A 22796-nucleotide genomic window follows, 5' to 3' on the forward strand; every position below is an offset into this window, starting at 1 on the left:
CAATATATGAGGCACTACACCCTAATTGGTGGCCAGTTCCAGTTTTACAATTCACGGTTTATACAGGTAAATAAAATTGCATCTCCTCCTATTTAGCGCATAAAGAAGGAGAATCACCTGATTGTCAAGCAACTTTAGAGGTTTAGTTAAAATTCACATTGGCAGAATATGTACAAGGGACAGTTTCATTAATGTGACTACCACCAATGTTCAATGTCAACATCCAATAACCACTCACAAAGGCCTGGTGGCAATACTAGCAGTGGAGGGCAAATAAAGTGTGTCGAGGGTGGGAGGACACAGCAAATAGTGCAGTCATCATCATAATGTGGAAACAGAGTGATAAATCATTCTGGTGTCCAAAAGGGCATGATAACTGCCTTTTTGGCTAAGGGTGGAAGCATTTCCGAAGTGCCTAAGTTTGTAAACTGTACTCCAGACTGCCATGTCAGAAGAGGACATACCAAAGACAGTGATCTCTACGCCTTTTAGACTCTGAGTTTTTGTATGTGCATTACAGACTAAAAAGCTCCATACATATGTTTTGTTTAATGTACCATTTTCTTATGCCTACATACACAATGACCTTATATTCTCACCATCAGTGGAAGAGCATAAGGCTTACTTACAAAAAGTCCTCAGTCAGCTAGCTGCCCGTGGGGTCGCCATTAATGAAGACATTCATCAGCCACCACCTTGAGACCTCAGGCATCTGCATGACACCAGAGAAGACTGACCAGATATGACTCTTGCCACCTCCTTTCAGCTATCAAGAGTTACGCAGATTTTTGGGCATCATAAATTTCTACTGGAGATACATCCTGCATGCAGGTGAGACTCAACTTCCTCTGAGCAAAGTCCTGCATGGGAAGAATACTGTGGAAAAACACCACCATGAGTGGACATATCCTACGCATTCTGCCTTTAATAAAATCAAGGGTGACAACACTAGCTCATATATCTCCCAATGCCCACCATAGTGTAAAAAAGGGTATGAGTAACCTCACTATTCATGCCATGTTACAGCAGGAGATAGCTGACTTTCCTCAGCCCCTGTGGTTTTTCTCTTGTAAACATTCAGACATCAAGCATAAGTGGTCAACCTTTGTCCCTGAGCTACTCTTCACCTATGAGGCTGTTTGCTACTTTCAAGAAGAGATAGAGGGCAAACCTCTTACTGTTTATATGGATTGCCACCCCCCTGACTAACATGTTATGCATCATGTCTGAGAACCCCACCTCCTGGCATTTTCAATACTTTGGTTGCACTTTACAGTTTACGATTGATGTGTGTTATGTCAAAGGCACTGACAACATTGTCATGGAAAGAGTTGCCTCTCCCTCTGCTCAGCTTGATTACGACCAGATCACTGAGGTTCAAGACTCAGATCAAGACTTGCAAAGCCCCCTGTGTGACCCAGACACAGGCTTCAAACTTCAGCAATGCACTTTCCTTGGCTTCACCAAACCAGTTTGGTGCAATGTGTCCTATGACTGGGTCTGATTAGTCAACCCAAAACCTTGTTGTAAACAAATCTTTGATCTCATCCACAATCACACACACCTTAGGGCACAGCCCTCTGTACATTTAGTGGCAGAAAATTTTGTGTAGCCACACACGTGGAAAGACTGTGCCTCATGGAGCAGAGCTTGCATCCCGTGCCAACAGAGAAAAACAGACCATCATGCTCAGACCCCCTTAGCAAATTTCTGATCCCCAAGGGGAGGTTCCAACATGTGCACATGGACATAATAGGACCACTTCCAGTCTCAGAAGGACAATGTTACATTATTTCACTGATTTCTACAGTTATGCGGTGGGTCAGAGCCACACCTACTGCTGATATATCCACTGAAACTGTTGCCAAAGTTTTTGTCAACATGTGGATCACTCATTTCAGCTGCCTATGTCACTCACTATTGACCAAGGCAGACAATTTGAGTCCTCTCTATTCAATGAACTGTGTCATCTTTGCAGCTGTCACCACTTTCATACATCGCTCACCCACAGTCAAGCGGTCTCACTGAAAGATGGCACCACACATGAAAAGAAGTGCTAATGTGCTGCCCTGAATCATGGACAGAAGCCCTTCCCTGGGTATCGCTCAGCATCCACACTGCCTGTAAGGAAGACCACAATGCATCTTTAGCCAAGACCCTGTACAGTGAGACATTACATCTCCCCACTGACTTCGTTGTAGAAGCTACATGCCCCACCAATTATGACCTGCCAGATCTCATTGCCTGCATCAGAGACCACATACAGAAACAAAACCCTCATATACCTCCCTCCCCTCCCCCAATAACATCATGCAATGCCATGGGTCTTCATCCATAAGGAACTGTCCACCTGCTTGCATATGATGCTACACATTGATGCTGTGAGATCCGCTCTGCACCCGCCATATGCAGTCCCTCATAAAGTAATTATTCACAGCACTAACACATTCAACATCATGACCAGGGGCAAATAATCAATAGTACCTGTTAATAGACTGAAGCTGGCCTGGACAATTGCAGAACGGTCCCTGCAACTGCCATCTAGACCTGCACCTGAACACCTGTCTTCCACCACTTTCACACTGCAACCCAACCTCTCCAACTTTTTCCCTGAGGATATATCTGTGATGTTCCTCAACAAAAACCTAGTCATTTGCACACAGTATGAAGATAAGAGACCCAGGGACAGCACGATTTTGCACCATTACCACCACATCTCATGTACACCAGTTGACATGAACACAGCAGAATTGATGTCCTGACTTACTACCAAGGGATCCCTCACCATATTCACCCTGGTTTGTGCCACAGCTGTCCCAGTCACAGCTAACAATAGAACTACACCATCAGCCATTCCACACTCAACACCAACTGCCGTGGCTGCTACCAATGGCAGCGCACTGGTACTGGTTACTTCTCACTATGGATGTGCCCTTTGGCCCCTGCTCCCCTCAGGGACTATGAGATCTCTGCTATCACTGTAGCCATTGCCCCATCACAGATCAATGCTGTCACCTCACCTCCTTGTTGCTGCCTTGGGCAGTAGAGTAAACAATAGTGTCTCTGACAGGGGAATATGTATTCAATGTCTGACTGGTGTAGACCACAATGTAATTCTGTCCAGCAAATGAAGTGAGGATCATTCTACCACACTCCATGTATCATTTATTATGTATGCACTCCTGCTGGTACTGCATTTCCTACGCAGGTGATTGAAATTTCATAAGTTACTTTACTTTCATGAGTAGTAAAAATACCTCCTCGGCTACTTCTCTGCTGCACATTGTAATAAATTTAATTAGGTGCCACTTTTGAATACTTAGTCTCCCATTAAAACCAACAGCATCATTGTACTCATGAACATAAATATGAACAATCGAGCTATAAGTTTCAATAAAATTTTGTATAAATAACAATTTAGCATATTCCCATATGTGTGGTATATTACATGTGCCTCTGCATTAGATATAGAAGGAGAAAACATATCCAGATAGTTAAGGGCAATGGAAATTTAATTGATGGAAGACAGGAATTCAAAAATATGGAAAGGATGAAAAGGAAAAACATTACAACAATGGGGTGGAGGGGTGGGGGGAATAATGAAAAAGAAATCCATCCAGTATAATGTTGCACCAAGGTAATTGCTAACACTTGGTTTAAATTTTTTTTAAAAAGTGAAAGATAGTTATGTATGTGGAGGTGACCTGGAGAAAATGAAAAGTTTCAAGTGAATTATAAAATAGCAAGTCAGATTTTGAAATCAGATAATATTTCCAGGGGCAGATGTGGTATCTGACCATAATTTATTGCTATGAACTGTAGATTAAAACTAAAGAAACTGCAAAAAAGTTACAAAATTAAGGGGATGGGACTTGGATAACTTGAAAGATCCATAGATTGTAGAGAGTTTCAAAGGAAGTATTAGGCAATGATTGACCACAAAAGAAACAAGGAGCACAACAGAAGATGAATAGCAAAAGCAGCATCAAATAGGCAAATAGACAAACACCCAGTAGAAACCCTTGAATAATGTATGAGTTATTAAATCTACCTGACGAAAGGAGAAAATGTAAAATGCAGCAAATGAAGCAGGAAAAAGGGAATATGGATGTCTAAAAAGTGAGAGTAATAGGAAGTGCAAACCAACAAAGCAAGAATGGCTACGAGAGAAATGGAAGGCTGTAGAAGAATGCATGAATACAGGAATTATAGATGCAGCATACAGGAAAACTGAAGAGACATTTAGAGAAAAGTCTAGCATATGTATGACTGTTAACAAGTTCAAATGGCAAGCTCACATTAAGCAAAGAAGAGAAATCTGAAAGCTGCAAGTTATACTGAGAGGAACTAAATAAAGAAAACAAACCTGAAGACAATATTATAGAAAGGGAAGAGGAAGGAAATGAAGGTAGAAGATAGACTGAAGGCAGGCAAACCAATTTCCATAGCATTTATAGATTCAGAGAAAGCTCTTGACAATGTTGACTATTTTTGAAATTCTGAAGGTAATAGGGAGAAAAAATTACCTACAACTGTAGAAAGCAGATTGTGGCACCCACACTGAGAAATGCATGCCCTGTAGTTACAGCCAGCAGAAGCTAGTTGTGCCTGTAATCTGGCAGCGCACTAGCAGATTTACTGTTAGGCAAAATAGGCAACAGTGCGATGCACATGGGCATGCACAAGCCAAAGCACAGCTCAGTGCAAGCTGAGCAACGGAACAGTGTAGATGTGTCTCCAGGTGCACGATTCTGCGTGCTGTTGGCCATGTGGATCAAGCTTAACGTGAGCTCCCCACAAGATGTATGAGATTATTTAGACAGCACCATCTGTTCACCTGTCTCATTACATCACTACAATGAAGTACAAGGCACCCTGTGGGTTGGTAGACAGTTACTGGTTTTGTCCGCTATTGTGCCCATCATTTTCCCAACAGTTACGTGATCAGACCAGATGCTCAATCACTGAGGAATGTACACCCTCTGGGAACAGTGTTCAAGTACATTTATTCTGCAATGCCCATTACTGTGACCATGCAATCAGAAGAGCACAGACTTTCAACATTAGAAAATGTTTTCAATTAGTTGCTCATTTCTTTACCACAAATAAATGTAACATTGTGCATACATATCCTTTGTCAATTACCGTCACCATGTCTGACACCCTGCCCACAGTTCATGGGTGCAACAGTAAAACAGGCCCACTGCACCACTCACTTGTAAGCGGCGATCCCACATGTTCGACCCCACAATGATCTGCAGGCTATGCATGTGGTGATGAACTCTCATTGGCATGGATGATGTGGAACCATGAGTGGAGTAATGCTGATGTCATGTGCAAACAGTACTTTGTTAGCAAATGAACAATTATGTTCTCACCCACAGTCACACATGAAAAATATTTTAACTTTGAACTTTTTTTTTGTGCGTCTGTCGAGCACTGAATTATTTTTGTTTTCTGCCTTTCCTTGTGTGACTGACTGTGCAAAAGACTATAGAAGGCCTGCTAGAACACAGCAGAGGCTGGAGTGAAAGACAGCTCAGTGAAATTTCTGTGCACGTGCACAAAGCACCCCCCTTCCACACGCACACACACACACACACACACACACACACACACACACACACACACACACACACACACCGGTGAATTGTACTGCGGCAGGTGTGCCGACAAGCTCTGGATGGATGTTGGTCAAGCATTCTCCCTTTTGGCTCCTCAACCCACCTACGTGGTTCGGCCAAGTAGAGTCAGTCTTCCTAAGCAACAACATAACTTGTGACCTCGCCAAATTCGGGCACATCATGAACCAGCTTGACCAGAACTGGACCACCAAAGTTCAGGACATAATTACAACCAGCCAATACAATTCTCATATAAGAAGTTAAAAGAAGAGTTGATCCATCAGATGTCATCATCGCAAGAGCAATTAATGCATTAGTTGCAGTGCGAACTGGAATTTGGTTATAGGAGACATATCAATTCCTGCACCATCTGCAGAGCTTCACACAGTATGACATGGTTTCAGACTTGCTGTTAAATACAATCCAGGTGTGCAGCTTCCTAGAACAGCTACAAGTAGTCATAGCCATGTAAAATGATATACGGCTCGACACTGTTGTCGACTGGGCCAATCAGAAGCATGACACACTAACAACGTACTATGTACCACAGCCATGGCAGTCTTTGACTCCTTTCCCCCACCTCCATGACAGCATGCACCTCCCACACCCACTGACTCAGACACTGATCTGCACCATCTAATTCGTAACCTGACCACACAGGTGGCAACTCTAAGCACACAGATTGACTTGTTGGCACACTTGTGGACAGACGGCAACAGGCATCGTAGCATAAGCAGATCCAGCTACTGGTGATCTGGCTTGCATAACCAGCAACACAGTACTAGCTGTTCCAGCTGTATACTGAAGACATCAGATCAATTGCCAAATCGCTTCTGCTGGTACCACACCCGTTTTGAAAGTGATGCGATGAAGTGCTGGCCACCCTGCTATCACCCAAATACCAACGGGAACCATGCTCAGGTGCACCTAGCTGCATTGTCATATCGAAGCATCTCTTCTTGGCAGAATAGGCCAGTGGCGTCAGATACCTTGCAGACATGGGTTCTGACCTCTCAATTTCATGCAAGCCATGCTGAGGGGCTGCAGGACCACTGAAGCATAATCTCTTATAGCTGTGAATAATTTGACAATCAAAATGATTGGCATATACCAACAAAATTTGGATCTCAGACTATGCCGCAGACTTGCTTGGAACTTCACTGTGGCTGACATCAATGAGCCAATCCTGTGGGCAGATTTCTTCAGGCACTACACGCTGCTTCCCAGTATCATATGCACCCAAATGATACAAGCAACCACAAGTTTGAAGATAGCAGGACAGTAACGGCAGGTCACCAGTTAACTGCTCCAGACTGTACATGGACATCCTTGACAAATTTTGGGCACTCACTTGCCTACCTGGTGTTTGTAGGGATATGAAACATTCAATGGTCCACTACATTATAACTGATGATGCTTGTCCCACTACCAGACAGTGAAGCCCTTCAACAATGCCCATGCCCACTCCAGCCACTGATGCACAGATGCTGCCAGCTGTCACCATGCGTCAGCTTCCCCCCACCTCTCCTGGGCAGCCTGTCCAAACATTCAGGCCCAGCCCACCACATGCACACTGAGCACTCCCATCCTTGTGGACTGCATCACATGCCCCAGCTATTGTATCTGCTTCAAATTCATGTGCTGTGTAATAACAATGTCATGCCTTGTGACACTTGCCACGTGGGGTAGCCGTGCAGTCTAAGGCGCTTTGCCACAGCTCATGTGGCTCCCCCCCCCCCCCCCCCCCCCATCAGAGATTTGAATCCTCCCTTGGGGATGGGTGTGTGTTTTGTCCTTTTGAACTTACCACGAATTTCCTTGTGACACAGCCCATGTGTGGCCCAACCATCATATAGGGTTAGTATCTGCCCCCTGTGCTGGCACTTGCTGTAAAGACCCAGTATCCAGTGGACTGCATCATCAGCTATTCTCCAGTTATCACCTCCCATCTCACCAGCAGCTTGTCCGTAGCAGCTCCTAGACGTGCATTCATGTGCCTTTGCCTCCACTGCACCTGGTGTTGAGGCCAGATCAACTGCCACATTTGGGTTACAATGACACCACACTCACGTGGTTAAGATGCTTTCTGCTGTTCCCCTAGTTCTGCTGTCTTGAGCATAGAGGCCAAATTGAGTGCCACACCAAACTACCATGTTGGACTGTGTTGGCAAACTCAGTGAACTATGAACAGTGCTACTTTGTGAATGCTTTATTTCAGTACCTTCTGTGCAACTCATGAATGCTTTATTTCACTGTCTTCTGTGCAACACACAAACATTTTGCTTCATTATATTAACTGCCAACCAGACTATGCTTGTGTATTGGTGTCTTCTGAGACAAATCACATGTGGCTATGGGCTGTATTCAGCCTGCTCCTGCTGTCACTAGCAAACTGCATGTGGATATGCCCACTGCATGCACTGCCAGCCGATGCACTGATGACATTGGCCACTGCCCAATCACCATGGATTGGTCTGTCACCATGTGCTCCCGCTGACATGACCAGAAGGCACAAAAGTTCCAAATATGCTAGCCACATGGTAGTCACCACTACCTTGTCACAGTTCCCGAGCTCTGCTCTCCAAAGGGGTCTCTGTGTTGCAGTTGTGCAGAGAAATGCATCAGCCATAGTTGCAGCCAGCAAAAGATGGTGGTGCCCAGCATCCACTGGCACACCCACAGATTTACTATCAGGAAAAATCTTGGCAACAGTGCAACATGCACATGTGTGCACAACTCATAGCAGAGACCAGTGTGAGCTGAGCAATGGACCAGTGTAGACCTGTCTCCTGGTGTATGATTCTGCTTGCCACATAAAACGTGGGTTAAGCTTAATGTGAGCTCCCCACATCATGTATGGGATTATTTAGACAGTGCTGTCACTCTTGTTACATTGCAACTGGGAAGTACAAAACAGCCTCTGGGTCAGAAGACAGTTATCAGTTATGCCAGCACACACATACATCATTTTTCCTCTGGGTAATGTGGTCAGACCACATGGTGAATCATTGAGGAATGTACACTGTCCAGGAACAGTTCTGAACATATCTACTGTGCAATGTCCACTACTGCAATCATGCGATTGTGAGAGCGCAGGCTTCCTGCATTAGAAAATATGGTTAATTAGTTCTGTATTTCTTTGCCACAAATAAATGTATCACTGAGCAGACATACTCTTTGTCGATTACCATCGCAGTGTTCTACACCTTGATCACAGTGTGTGGATGTAGCAATAAAATCAGCCCACTGCACCACTAACCTGTAAGTGATAATCCCATACATGCCCGCTTCAAGATTACAGTTGTAAGAATTGAAGGGCATGGAAGGGAATTAGTACTTCAGAAAGAAATGAGACTATGTTGTAGACTCACCTAAATGTTATTCAGTCTGTACATTGAGCAAGCAGTAAAAGAAACTGAGAAGATATTTAGAAAAGGAATTAAATTTCATGTATAAGAAATAAAAACCATGAGGTTTTGACATCATAATTCCATCAGAAATAACAAAGACCTTGTAAAAGCAGTTGAACAGAATGGGTAGTGCCTTGAAAAGAGATTATAAGATGAATATCAGCCATAGTAAAACTTGGATAACAGAAAGTAGCCAAATTAAATCAAGTGATGCTGACAGAATTAGATTTGGAAATGAGGGAAAAAGCAGTAAATACGTTTGTTTGGTATTTATGAAAATAACTGACAGTCATAGAAACAATATAAAATGCAGCATTGCAATAGCAAGACAAACATTTTTCTAAAAGAAAAATTTGCTAACATCGAATATAAATTTAAGCGCTAGGAAATCTTTCCTGAAGGTATTTGAATGGAGTGTAGTCTTGTATTGAAGTGAAACATGGATAATAAGCATTTCAGATCAGAAGAGAATAGCAGATTTTTAAATGTGGTGCTACATATGAATGTTGAAAATTATATGGGTAGATCAAACAACTAATCACAATGTGCTGAATCAAATTGAGGAAAAACAAAATTTGTGTCAAGACTTGATAAAAGGACGAGGTTGGATGATAATACACATCCAAAGGCATCAATGAATCATATATTTTGTAATGGAAGGAAGTGTAGGGTGTAAAAACTGTAGAGGGAGAACTACACTTGAGTGTAGTAAGCAAATTCAAATGTATGTAGGTTGAAATAGTTGTGCAGAGATAAAGAGGGTTGCGAAGAATATCTTGTAGATATTGTTGATAAATAAAGAATGCTCAATGATATTGTTGGAGTAATTACTCACCTAATCCACCATGCTTAAGTATGTAGTTTTCCTTACTGAAAATCTCTCCAAATATTGTCATGCCTCCAGAGCCATTGTACTCAGTGATGTCACCTCCCTGGCACATTAAATGTGGTATTATTCGATGAAAAAAGCTTCCTTTATAGGTAAGTCCATTGTATCCTTTACAAAGACCGAGAAAGTTTGCAGCTGTTTTTGGAACATAATCTCCATAAAGTTCAAAAATAATGCGTCCCAGATGTATGTCATTTTCAATTTGGAGGTCAAAAAAACACCTGGAAGAAAGGAAAAATATACCATAATAAATACTATTTGAAATCCAAGCAATATACGCATCAAATGTATAAAATTTGAACAGTGAATTTTGATACATAATTTATGAGCACACTGGTCAAAAATTAGTCACCCCTGGAAGACCTCATGCTAACACCATGTAACTCTGCCATTTGTCTTGATAATAGTCTCAGTACACCAAGGAATAGGGACCACAGGGCTTTCAGGCATGTAAAATCCAGGTGAAGCCACTCATTGATGATTAGGTCCTGTAGAGCTAGCAAACTGCAGTAATAATTGCTTTGTGTCACCTATTGTTTGAAACAGACTAAGACTATTTCTATGGGATCAAGATTGGGTGATTTAGTTGGCCTCTCAAGGTTTGTCAAACCAGGAATGTATGTATTCAGTACTGTGAACTAGGCTGTTGTTATCTTGTAAGACAGAGGTGTCCACAACATACTCACCATGAAGATATTGTGAATTATCAGTGCACTTGATGTTTGCATAATTTGAAAAGAGCGAAATTGAGACTTGTCTGACCACACTACACACTTCCAGTCTGCTGCTGTGCCATTTCTGTATTGTTTGACCTAGGGAGAACACATGCAGCTTTATGTGCCATGTGAGCAATACCTGACTCCAATTAGCACATTCATGCAGATCAATTGACTAGACACAAGAACATGTGACATACGACCAAAGGCACAGTATTTGAAACACTCACTGTTAGCATCAATTCCATGAATTTGAATTTGGTTATCAATGACAAAGCATGACACTCATCTCCGGTCTTTTTATAAGCACTATTCTTACACTGCCTTTATGTGGCTGTGAATGGTGCACCATTCCTTGCAGACACTTAATATATGAAAAAATCATGCATGATACATGTTAAGTTCATTCAGCAGCATATTTAGATATCTCCTTTCACTATTCCATCACATAATGTTCATCCATCTTACTGCAGTGATTCTGTGCAACCAACTGGAAAATGCATACTGCTTTACTGCCATCACTTATGTCAGACGTTGAGAGTCGAATGACAGCCAGCTACCCATTCACATCATCTGCCACATTCCAAAGTGAGCAGTTTTCTCTTTCAAGGGGTGCTATAATATTTTGCCCAGTGACTTAACAAGAAAACTCCATATGCTACTGTTGGAGGAGTGGCATACGGAGCTCACAGATACCTCAGATGTTCTCAGTTTTACTAGAAATTATGTTTAGTACTAAGTAATGGAGGGTGGGGAAGAAATGGGTCAAACTTGCAATACCTTGCAATACAAGACCTGATGCTTTACGTCCTGGCTGATGGCACCTATCATATTGTAACAGTTTGCTACAAAATCCATACAGGTTATAAAAATGGATTTGTGTGTGTGTGTGTGTGTGGGGGGGGGGGGGGGGGGGGTTACCAAATATGAATTCTTTCTAGGGTACTAATGAAAGCAGAAGTGACAGATATTTTTGTATGGTCACCATGAAAGTGCGGGCATGGAGAGGCTCCACTTAATAGTTACAAAAATGTGGCTTCAGTTTAGAATGGCACTCCTCTTGTGAGGTTACAAGAAATACTGTAATAGTATAACTAATTTGCTGGATGTGGTAATGTTTACTGTGGAAGAACAGTTGGGGTGTAGCAAGCACAAATCAATATATTTATAGAGTCACCTTCTTGGCAAAGAGAGGAGGCAGCACATATAACAGTTTCACATTGAATTACTTAGTTACATAATTGCCTACGTCTCAGTGCATAACTTGGTACATATGTTAATAATGTAAGGTGTGTTTGTATTTCTAAACATTGGATTTGCTGGGTACCCGATCACTGAAATAGGAGTACTCCATAAACATAAGAGCTCTTCAAAATAGTTCAAAACTCAGATTTAAAGCATAGTAGTAGGGATAATATTTTGGACATTAAAGAACATGTTTTATATAAAAATAAATTTGTAAGGATCTTTGAGAACCTCTGCATAATAAGTTATTGTCTTTTATTGTGAATTTCATTCTAAACTGTTGTCAGTGTAAATCATTGTGAACGATCATGATTTAGACAAGCATTTGAATTCATTCACTGCTGCACTTAGGCTGGCTATTTACTCCATATAAGGCATGAATGCAACTGTGCACAACCGAACCCCTTTTGCAGACGAGTCATGATAAAAGGTTGTGTACAAGCCTGAGTGAAGTTGCACTCTCCAGCACTCCAACACTCGGCATTTCCCTCACAGCTCCTGCCTGTAGTAATCCCCACCATTATCGTACTCACCATGCATGCCCTGCCGATTTTGCATCTACTGGTCACGTTACTCTTTGTGCACTCTGTATGCAGTGATGCCAATTTGGATGTTATTCCCATAAATTTAGGCAGATCAGCTGTCTTAAGGGGGAACTTGGAGGGATAAGTGCTTCAGGGGGAAATGAAGGGGGAATATGCTCTGTGTGGAATGTTTAGGGGCTTCCCAAACCTGAATAATGCATATCAGTTAAAAATGATTGAACCCTAGCTAACACTAAAATATTTCATTCTTGATTTTTCATTACCAGTACTCCTTTATGACTGCTTCTATAATTTAAACTGTTATAGAATTGGAGATTACTCCGATTATAATTAGTTAGGAACACCAGAGAGATAGAGAGAGAGAGCGAGTGAGAGAGAGAGAAAGTATTGATCAGATGTGTTAGTAACAGTCGATCAATAAAAAGGAACGGTACAGGGAAGCTTGTGAACTGAAATTTGTAAAAGTTTTAATTGTAAGTAACACACAAATTTTCTTCTTAATGTCACCTGATGCACACTTCAGCCTTGTACATGGATTATGAATTTCATTCTATTGTACATGTTCTCAAGTTACAAAAATGTTCTGATATCCATGAGATGGGCAAGAAGTTTCTAGTAGAACTTTGTAGCGAACTTCAAAAGTGATTGCCAGAAAACATAGCAATTTTGCAAAGGATGGCTATACTTTCCTCTTCCACTACAACTTTCCAGCAGAAACCAGATATCCTTCCAGTTTCCTCCAGCCTTGGAAGTACAAACATAACCAGTAAAATAGATGACATCATCTCAGAATTGAATGCCCTGCCTAATAACCAGTGGTAAATGATTTATAAACCACCAGCTATTACTTAAATCCTGTACTCATTTCGAACCATCCTCCAAAACACAAAAAAAAGTTCAAGATATCCATGTATGACCACAAGCGAACAGAATTAAGTGAAGAAGAAGTAGAAGTTCTTGTTGACTTCAGAGGTTTCTAAAAACTACCGATTTCCCTTATGAGCTATGTAAGTACTTTAAAAAATTATTAAAATTGTTGTTGCATGAATAATGCACAGTTAGAATTTGGTGTGTACTTTTGGAGCTACAACAAATGATAACAAAAATATCTCAGATCTCTCAGAAAGAATGTAACCGTACAGTTCTCTCGAGATGTTCACTGTAGTCAAACATATATAATGTTTTGCTGAAATTTTTGCATTACTGGTGACATTGTTATCATAGTATCATTTCATGCCACACCAACATCACAATGTTTACTTGTGACACATCTTTCAAAAGACAAAACTTGAATTTCCAAAACCATGTCTCACTGCCATGTTTAAACATTAAGGTCTGAAGCACATTTGCTCCACGCTGCCCTCCAATGCTTAATTTGTGATCCCTTGATGTCTCAGAACATGTCCTGCCAACCGGTCCCTTCTTCTGGTCAAGTTGTGCCACAAACTTCTCTTCTCCCCAATCCTATTCAATACCTCCACATTAGTTATGTGATCTACCCATCTAATCTTCAGTATTCTTCTGTAGCACCACATTTTGAAAGCTTCTATTCTTTTCTTGTCCAAACTATTTATCATCCATGTTTTACTTCCATACATGGCTAAACTCCATACAAATACTTTCAGAAACGACTTCCTGACACTTACATCTATACTCGATGTTAACAAATTTCTCTTCTTCAGAAACGCTTTCCTTGCCATTGTCAGTCTACATTTTATATCCTCTCTGCTTTGACCAGCATCAGTTATTTTGCTCCCCAAATTGCAAAACTCATTTACTACTTTAAGTGTCTCATTTCCTAATCTAATTCCCTCAGCATCACCTGACTTAATTAGACTACATTCCATTATCCTCGTTTTGCTTTTGTTGATGTTCATCTTATTTCCTCCTTTCAAGACACTGTCCATTCCGTTCAACTGCCCTTCCAAGTCCTTTGCTGTCTCTGGCAGAATTAGCTGGCTGGGGTGGCCGAGCGGTTCTAGGCGCTACAGTCTGGAACCGCGCGATCGCTACGATCACAGGTTCGATTCCTGCCTCGGTCATGGATGTGTGTGATGTCCTTAGATTAGTTAGGTTTAAGTAGTTCTAAGTACTAAGGGACTGATGACCACAGCAGTTAAGTCCCATAGTGCTCAGAGCCATTTTTTTGACAGAATTACAATGTCATCGGCGTACCTCAAAATTTTTATTTCTTCTCCATGGATTATAATACCTACTCTGAATTTTTCTTTTGTTTCCTTTACTGCTTGCTCAATCTACAGATTGAATAACATTGGGGAGAGGCTACAACCCTGTCTCACACCCTTCCCAACCACTGCTTCCCTTTCATGCCCCTCGACTCCTATAACTGCCATCTGGTTTCTGTACAAATTATAAATAGCCTTTTGCTCCCTGTATTTTACAGCTGACACCTTCAGAATTTGAAAGATAGTATTCTAGTCAACATTGTCAAAAGCTTTCTCTAAGTCTACAAATGCTAGAAATGTAGGTTTGCCTTTCCTTAATCTATCTTCTAAGATAAGTTGCAGGGTCAGTGTTGCCTCATGTGTTCCAATATTTCTATGAAATCCAAACTGATCTTCACTGAGGTCGGCTTCTACTAGTTTTTCCATTCATCTGTAATGAATTCATGTTAGTATTTTGCATCCGTGACTTATTAAACTGATAGTTCGATAATTTTCACATCTGTCAACACCTGCTTTCTTTGGGATTGGAATTATTATATTCTTCTTGAAGTCTGAGGGTATTTTGCCTGTCTCATACATCTTGCTCACCAGATGGTAGAGTTTTGTCAGGACTGATTCTCCCAAAGCTGTCAGTAGTTCTAATGGAATGCTGACTACTCCGGGGGCATTGTTTTGACTCAGGTCTTTCAGTGTTCTGTCAAACTCTTCATGCACTATCATATCTCCCACTTCATCTTCATCTGCACCCTCTTCCATTTCCATAATATTGTCATCAAGTACTTTGCTCTTTTATAGACCCTCTATATACTCCGTCCACCTTTGTGCTTTCCCTTCTTTGCTTAGAACTGGGTTTCCATCTGAGATCTTGATATTCATGCAAATGGTTCTCTTATCTCCAAAGGTCTCTTTTATTTTCCTGTAGGCAGTATCTATCTTACCCCTAGTGAGATAAACCTCTACATCCTTACATTTGTCCTCTAGCCATCCCTGCTTAGCCATTTAGCACTTCCTGTCGATCTCATTTTTGAGAAGTTTGTATTCCTTTTTGCCTGCTTCATTTACTGCATTTTTATATTTTCTACTTTCGTCATTTAAATTCAATATTTTTTCTGTTACCCAAGGATTTCTACTAGTCCTCGTCTTTTTACCTACTTGATCCTCTGCTGCCTTCACTACTTCATCCCTCAAAGCTACCCATTCTTCTTCTACTGTATTTCTTTCCCCAATTACTGTCAACTGTTCCCTTATGCTCTCCCTAAAACTCTGTACAACCTCTGGTTCTTTCAGTTTATCCAGGTCCCATCTCCTTACATTCCCATCTTTTTGCAGTTTTTTCAGTTTCAATCTACAGTTCATAACCAATAGATTGTGGTGAGAGTCCACATCTGCCCCTGGAAATGTCTTACAATTTAAAACCTGGTTCCTAAATCTCTGGCTTACCATTATATAATCTATCTGAAACCTGTCAGTATCTCCAGGCTTCTTCCATGTATACAACCTTCTTTTATGATTCTTGAACCAAGTGTTAGCTGTGATTAAGTTATGCTCTGTGCAAAATTCTACGAGGCGGCTTACCCTTTCATTTCTTTGCCCCAGTCCATATTCACCTACTACATTTCCTTCTCTCCCTTTTCCTACTACTGAATTCCAGTCACCCATGACTATTAAATTTTCGTCTCCCTTCACTATCTGAATTATTTCTTTTATTTGATCATACATTTCATCAATTTCTTTGTTATCTGCAGAGCTAGTTGGCATATAAACTTGTACTACTGTAGTAGGTGTGAGCTTTGTGTCTATCTTGGCCACAATAATGTGTTCACTATGCTGTTTGTAGTAGCTTACCCGCACTCTTATTTTTTTATTCATTATTAAACCTACTCCTGCATTACCCCCATTTGATTTTGTATTTATAACCCTGTATTCGCCTGACCAAAAGTCTTGTCCCTCCTGCCACCGAACGTCATTAATTCTCACTATATCTAACTTTAACCTATCCATTTCCATTTTTAAATTTTCTGACCTATCTGCCTGATTAAGGGATCTGTCATTCCAGTTTTCTATCTCCTGATAACGACGTCCTCTTGAGTAGTCCCCGCCCGGAGATCCAAATGGGGGACTATTTTACCTCTGGAATATTTTACCCGAGAGGACGCCATCATCATTTAACCATACAGTAAAGCTCTGCATGCCCTCGGGAAAAATTACGGCTGGAGTTTGTCCTTGCTTTAAGCCGTTCGCAGTACCAGCACAGCAAGGCCGCTTTCGTTAGTGTTACAAGGCCAGATCAGTCAATCATCCAGACTGTTGCCCCTGCAACTATTGAAAAGGCTGCTGCCCCTCTTCAGGAACCACATGTTTGTCTTCCCTCTCAACAGATACCCCTCCGTTGTGGTTGCACCATGGTACGGCTATCTGTATCGTTGAGGCACACAAGCCTCCTCACCAACGGCAACGTCCATGGTTCATGGGGGAAAGCAGAGAAGATATGTTGAAAAAGAAAATTCAATGTTCATAGCACTTGTAGATATAGAGAAAACTTTTGGCAATGTTATGTGAAATACGCACTTTGAAATCCTTAAGGTAGCGGGGGTAAAACACAGGGAATGAAAGGTTATTTACAGCTTATCAAAAAACATTTGACATTTGTAAAAGTCAATAACTGAGAAGGGAATGAAACAGGGTTGCAATCTATACTCAATACTATTCAATCCACACAGTTAAGTAAACTGAAGAAAAGAACTGAAAAGGAATTAAAGTTCAGGTCTTAAATGGCTACACAAGATAACTGAAATGGCCTGGGAGTCGGCACAGGTTCCATCAGACTGGACAAAAGCGGTAATCACACCAATCTTTAAACATGGAAACAGAAAAGAATGTAACAACTACAGAGGTATCTCTTTAATCAGCGTTGTGGGTAAAATTTTCTCAGGTATTGTTGAAAGGAAAGTGCGGGTATTAGTTGAGGACCAATTGGATGAAAATCAGTGTGGGTTTAGGACTCTTAGAGGTTGTCAGAACCAGATCTTTAGCTTACGACAAATAATGGAGAAGTGTTATGAGTGGAACAGGGAATTGTATCTATGCTTTATAGATCTAGAAAAGGCATATGACTGGGTTCCTAGGAGGAAGTTATTGTCTGTTCTACGAGATTATGGAATAGGAGGCAAACTTTTGCAAGCAATTAAAGGTCTTTACATGGATAGTCAGGCAGCAGTTAGGGTTGACGGTAAATTGAATTCATGGTTCAGAGTAGTTCTAGGTGTTAGACAAGGCTGCAACCTGTCTCCACTGTTGTTCATATTATTTATGGATCATATGTTGAAAACAATAGAGTGGCTGGGTGAGATTAAGATATGTGAACACAAAATAAGCAGTCTTGCATATGCGGATGACTTAGTTGTGATGGCAGATTCGATTGAAAGTTTGCATAGTAATATTTCAGAGCTAGATCAGAAATGTAAGGACTGTGGTATGAAGATTAGCATCTGCAAAATGGAAGTAATGTCAGTGGGAAAGAAATATAAACGGATTGAGTGCCAAATAGGAGGAACAAAGTTAGAACAGGTGGACAGTTTCAAGTACTTAGGATGCATATTCTCACGGGATGGCAACATAGTGAAAGAACTGGAAGCAAGGTGTAGCAAAGCTAATGCAGTGAGTGCTCAGCTACAGTCTACTCTCTTCTGCAAGAAGGAAGTCAGTACCAAGACTAAGTTATCCGTGCACCGTTCAATCTTTCGACCAACTTTGTTGTATGGGAGCGAAATCTGGGTGGATTCAGGTTACCTTATCAACAAGGTTGAGGTTACGGATATGAAAGTAGCTAGGATGATTGCAGGTACTAGTAGATGGGAACAATGGGAGGAGGGTGTCCACAATGAGGAAATCAAAGAAAAACTGGGAATGAACTCTATAGATGTAGCAGTCAGGGCGAACAAGCTTAGATGGTGGGGTCATGTTACACGCATGGGAGAAGCAAGGTTACCCAAGAGACTCATGGGTTCAGCAGTAGAGGGTAGGAGGAGTCGGGGAAGACCAAGGAGAAGGTACCTGGATTCGGTTAAGAATGCTTTTGAAGTAATAGGTTTAACATCAGAAGAGGCACCAATGTTAGCACTGAATAGGGGATCATGGAGGAATTTTATAAGGGGGGCTATGCTCCAGACTGAATGCTGAAAGGGATAATCAGTCTTAAATGATGATGATGAGGAGGAGGAGGAGAAGAAATAAAAACTTGACAATGACATTGTAATTCTGTCATAGACAGCAAAAGACTTGCAAGAGCAGTTGAACACTGTCATGAAGGAAGAATATGAGATGAATGTCGATAAAAGCAAAACAAGGACAATGGAATGCAGTTGAATGAGGTGAAGCTGAGGAATTATATTAGGGAATGAGCAGCTTCTACTTGGGCAGTAAAATAATTGATGATGGCCAAGTAGAGGAACTGTAAAATGTAGACTAGCGAGCATTTCTGAAGAAGAGAAATTTGTTAACATCAAATATAAATTTAAGTGTTAGGAAGTATTGGCTTTTTGTCCCTAATATTGCTCAGTTGGTGGCTCCTTTAAATGATCTGCACTGAAAAGGGGTGCGTTTGGAGTGAGGACCTGCTCAAGAGGCCGTGTTTGAGCACATTACAATAGCTATAGCCAATCCTCCAGTTCTTGGAGGGTCTAATTTTAATAAGAAATTTATTGTTCAAACCGACACATCTAATACAGGAATTTCAGCAGTTCTCCTCCAGGAGTTCGAGGGTCAAATGCAGCCACTAGCATACGCATCTTTTCGCTTAACCAGCACCGAGCTTAAATATTCTATTTACGAATGTGAGGCGCTGGCCATCTTGTTCACGCTGGATAAGTACCCGTTTTATCTTGAACATAGAGTATTTGAGCTAGATACTAACAATCAAGACTTAAACTGGGTGCTAGCCAGGCCGCATAAAACTGGCCATATCACGAGGTGGGCAGTACACATTTTGGCATTTCAGTTCAAGGTTAAGCACATTAGAGGCACTGAGAATGTGCTCGCAGATGTCCTCAGCCATATCTTCAATGAAAAACCATCTAGTGAGGGTGCCCAAGAAGCTTTGGAAGGCAATCTTAGTTGTATTATGTTAGGCAGTATTCCTCATTTGTCTAGTGACATTGCTGAGCACCAGGATCAGGACCCCACTTGGGGACCCGTTAAGAAATGGCTTTTGGCTGGGGAGCATTTGGATGAATACATTATCAGGAAAGACATTTTGTGTAAAAGGGGGGGGGGGGGGGACGTACCAAGGGGATTAAGATCTGTCTACCAGGACCGACCCTAGTATGCCTGGTTGTCCTTTACTTCACAACTCGTTGATTGGCGGGCAGTTAGGAACCTATAAGACCTTGCAGAAGATTAAGGAGCATCTGACATGGCCGTCTACTGACTAAGACATTAGAGAAATGGTTTCTCAGTGTCAGTTGTTTCATGTGGCCAAACCAAATATCGCTCTTCAACAGGAGTTCCTTAGTTCTGAGTGTAAATCTTGCCCCATGGACAGACTATTTATCAATTATGTGGGGCCCTTACCTTGCACCAAAAGAGGTCATTGGTATGTATTAGTCATTATCAATGTGTTTTCGAAGTTTACCTGGCTTCTTCTGAGTCATAATGTGACTCCTGACACCACCATTGCATATTTAACTAACATATTTACTGTTTTCAGACCTCCTAAGCAAATCATTAGTGATAATGTGCCGGCCTTTCTTTTGGCTCCCTTCAAGGCCTTCTGTTTTCAAAGTGGTGTTAACCATGTAACTACCACTCCATATCATCTGCAGGGGTCCTTTGCGTAAAGGGTCAATCATAACCTTAAATCCACACTGATTATCTTTCATCAGAAGTCTCCCAGTACGTGGGATTCTAGTCTGCCTTGGCCTAGCTTTGCCTTCAATACCACCAGCCATGAGGCTTTGAAGGCTACTCTGGTTTCTTTGATGTTTGCTTATCCTGTTAATTCCTCCCTTTTGAACTTATGGGGGATTCAAGATCTAATTCCTGCGGAGATCACCCCTCAGGCCACCAAAGAAAACTGGAATTGTGCGAGGCACAATATTCTCTGGGCTCACAACAGACAAGCTGGTCATTGTAACCATAATTGACGACCCTTCAGGGGCAAGCCAGGAGGTCAGGTATCTCCATAATTTAGATGTGAGGGAGGTGCATGTTGGCAACTCGTTTTCTGGTTCTGTGTACAATTATGCAGATTTTAGACCCAGTTAATCTTGTGCTTAAGGACAACCATACCGGTAAGCAATACCAGGTGTATCTTAATCAAATTAAGTTTGGCTATGCCGCTAGTTGGGTCTCGTAACACCCCCCTCCCCAAGTTTTTCCTTGACAGGTGTCGAGGTTGAGCTGTGCTGTGGCTCGCGTTGGTGCTGTTTGTAGGTTTCTGCCCTCTGTTGCAGGCCAGACGTGTTGTTTAGTTGGCATGGTTGCAGTTGTTTCTCTTCTTCTTGTGCTGACTGGCGCCACTTGGTTTTGCAAGTGTTGCCTGTCCGCTAGGGGCACCAGTATCAGTTATTGGTAAGTAGTAACTGTTGCTCTATCTATGGGATGACGTCATTATTTTTCCAGGTCATGTGAGTGTGCAGTTTGGTTGGGAACTCAGGAGGAGCCAGGTCCTCGCAGTGCGAGAACACGCTGGGACAACTGGTGGCACGCATGGACTGCCTTATGGAAGGGCTGTGGTCACAATGGTGCACAACCTTGTCATAAACCGGATCCAGCAAGCTTTAAGAAGAGTGCATTTCAATCCAAGTAGAGTAGAGTCAGTCTTCCGTGTGGGTCCTGTAGTATGTATGTGATGTTGCGACAGATTATCATCGCACCGTCATATGTAGTTTGGTGGATCTGCATACCGCTGGTTACTGAACTGTGAATTAATAAAGCAGTGAAGATATTTGTTTCATTCTGCCAACCACTGTCAGAGTTGTCACAGTGAGTTCAGAGTTTGTTTGTGTGCCTAATGAATTTGATGTCACTCATTTGGTACTTGGTTTTGGCTCACTTTGCGATTGTTTCCACAATGACGTGTGGTTGCTGATTCTGGTTGGTTAAATTTCGGTTTTGCCTCACATGCAAATCAAGTGGGGTTTAGTCACTATTAGTTTGTCTGGTGTTCTGTACTGTGACTTGTTTGTTCAGATTTTCGGGTTGTGGAATCGGACAGAAATCTGGTTGCGGTTCTTTTCTTGTTCTGGGCACTCTAAACACAGTATTCTGGGGACATAACGCAGACTGCCTGTTCTGGCTTTGGCATATTGTTCCATAATTGCATTTGGTTTATCGGACGTCAGGTAGCTTCAGCAAGATTATCATTGGTCATTCATTAGACTGCCACTAGTCTGAGTTACCATCTTGTGAAGTGAATGCAACTCTTGGCTGCCTGACTCATCGCTTGTGAAAGTTTTGGTTGCTGGACCTTCTCAGAGGTCGATTCCTGGAGCACCGTCTGGATCAGTTGCTTGTTTTTTTTAACTAACTTTTGCTATTGTATTTGCTCTTTTCCAGCATATTCCATTTTTTTTATATTATTGCCATTCCTGGCATGTAAGGCCTTCAGCCATGACTGTGGTCATTTGCTTTAAAATCCTGTTTGGTTTTTGTATTTTAGCAGTAAGCCTTAAAACCTTATTTATTGCCATTCCTGGCGTCTGGTGCCTTCTGTGGTGTTTGTGGTGACTTGCCTTTAATAATTCAATACCTGTAATTTGTAAGTTGCAGCGAGTTTTAAACAATTCTTAATTTGTTGCCATTCCTGTTGTGTAAGGCCTTCTGTCCAGATCACAGTGGCTTGCTTTTAAAACATTATCTGTTGCCTCTGAATTTAATGGGGATTTGCTAAATTGTAACTCACTGAAAATGCTATTATTTACACTTGTTTATTGCTTCATTAATAATGTGTAGTATTTTTTAAATTTATTGTTGAGTCTGGAATTACTGATTTAAAATAAATTGTGTGTAACTGTAAAAGCTAACCAATAGTAACTCATTACGGCCCCATCCACAATCGTAACCAAATCCTGCCTTCCCTTGACCACCAGGTTTCACTAATTTTACTGGGAATGACCATAGGTGGACTTCATGTTCAGTTTAGTGTTTAATGTCTGCCTATTTTCTAGTCTCCTACCTCTGAAA

General features: G+C 41.5%; 1 protein-coding gene across 3 annotated transcripts in view; it reads right to left on the reverse strand.

The window, feature by feature from the left end:
- Nucleotides 1–22796, reverse strand: part of LOC126354375 (peptidyl-prolyl cis-trans isomerase A-like) — a 286906-nt gene that overhangs the window by 172004 nt on the left and 92106 nt on the right. For all 3 annotated transcript variants that reach the window (XM_050003969.1, XM_050003970.1, XM_050003971.1), the window contains exon 5: nt 9870–10144. In XM_050003969.1, the coding sequence (XP_049859926.1) occupies nt 9870–10144 (275 nt within the window). The remainder of the gene's footprint in view (nt 1–9869; nt 10145–22796) is intronic.

This window comes from Schistocerca gregaria, chromosome 3 (assembly GCF_023897955.1).
Source record: "Schistocerca gregaria isolate iqSchGreg1 chromosome 3, iqSchGreg1.2, whole genome shotgun sequence".
Taxonomy (NCBI): domain Eukaryota; kingdom Metazoa; phylum Arthropoda; class Insecta; order Orthoptera; family Acrididae; genus Schistocerca; species Schistocerca gregaria.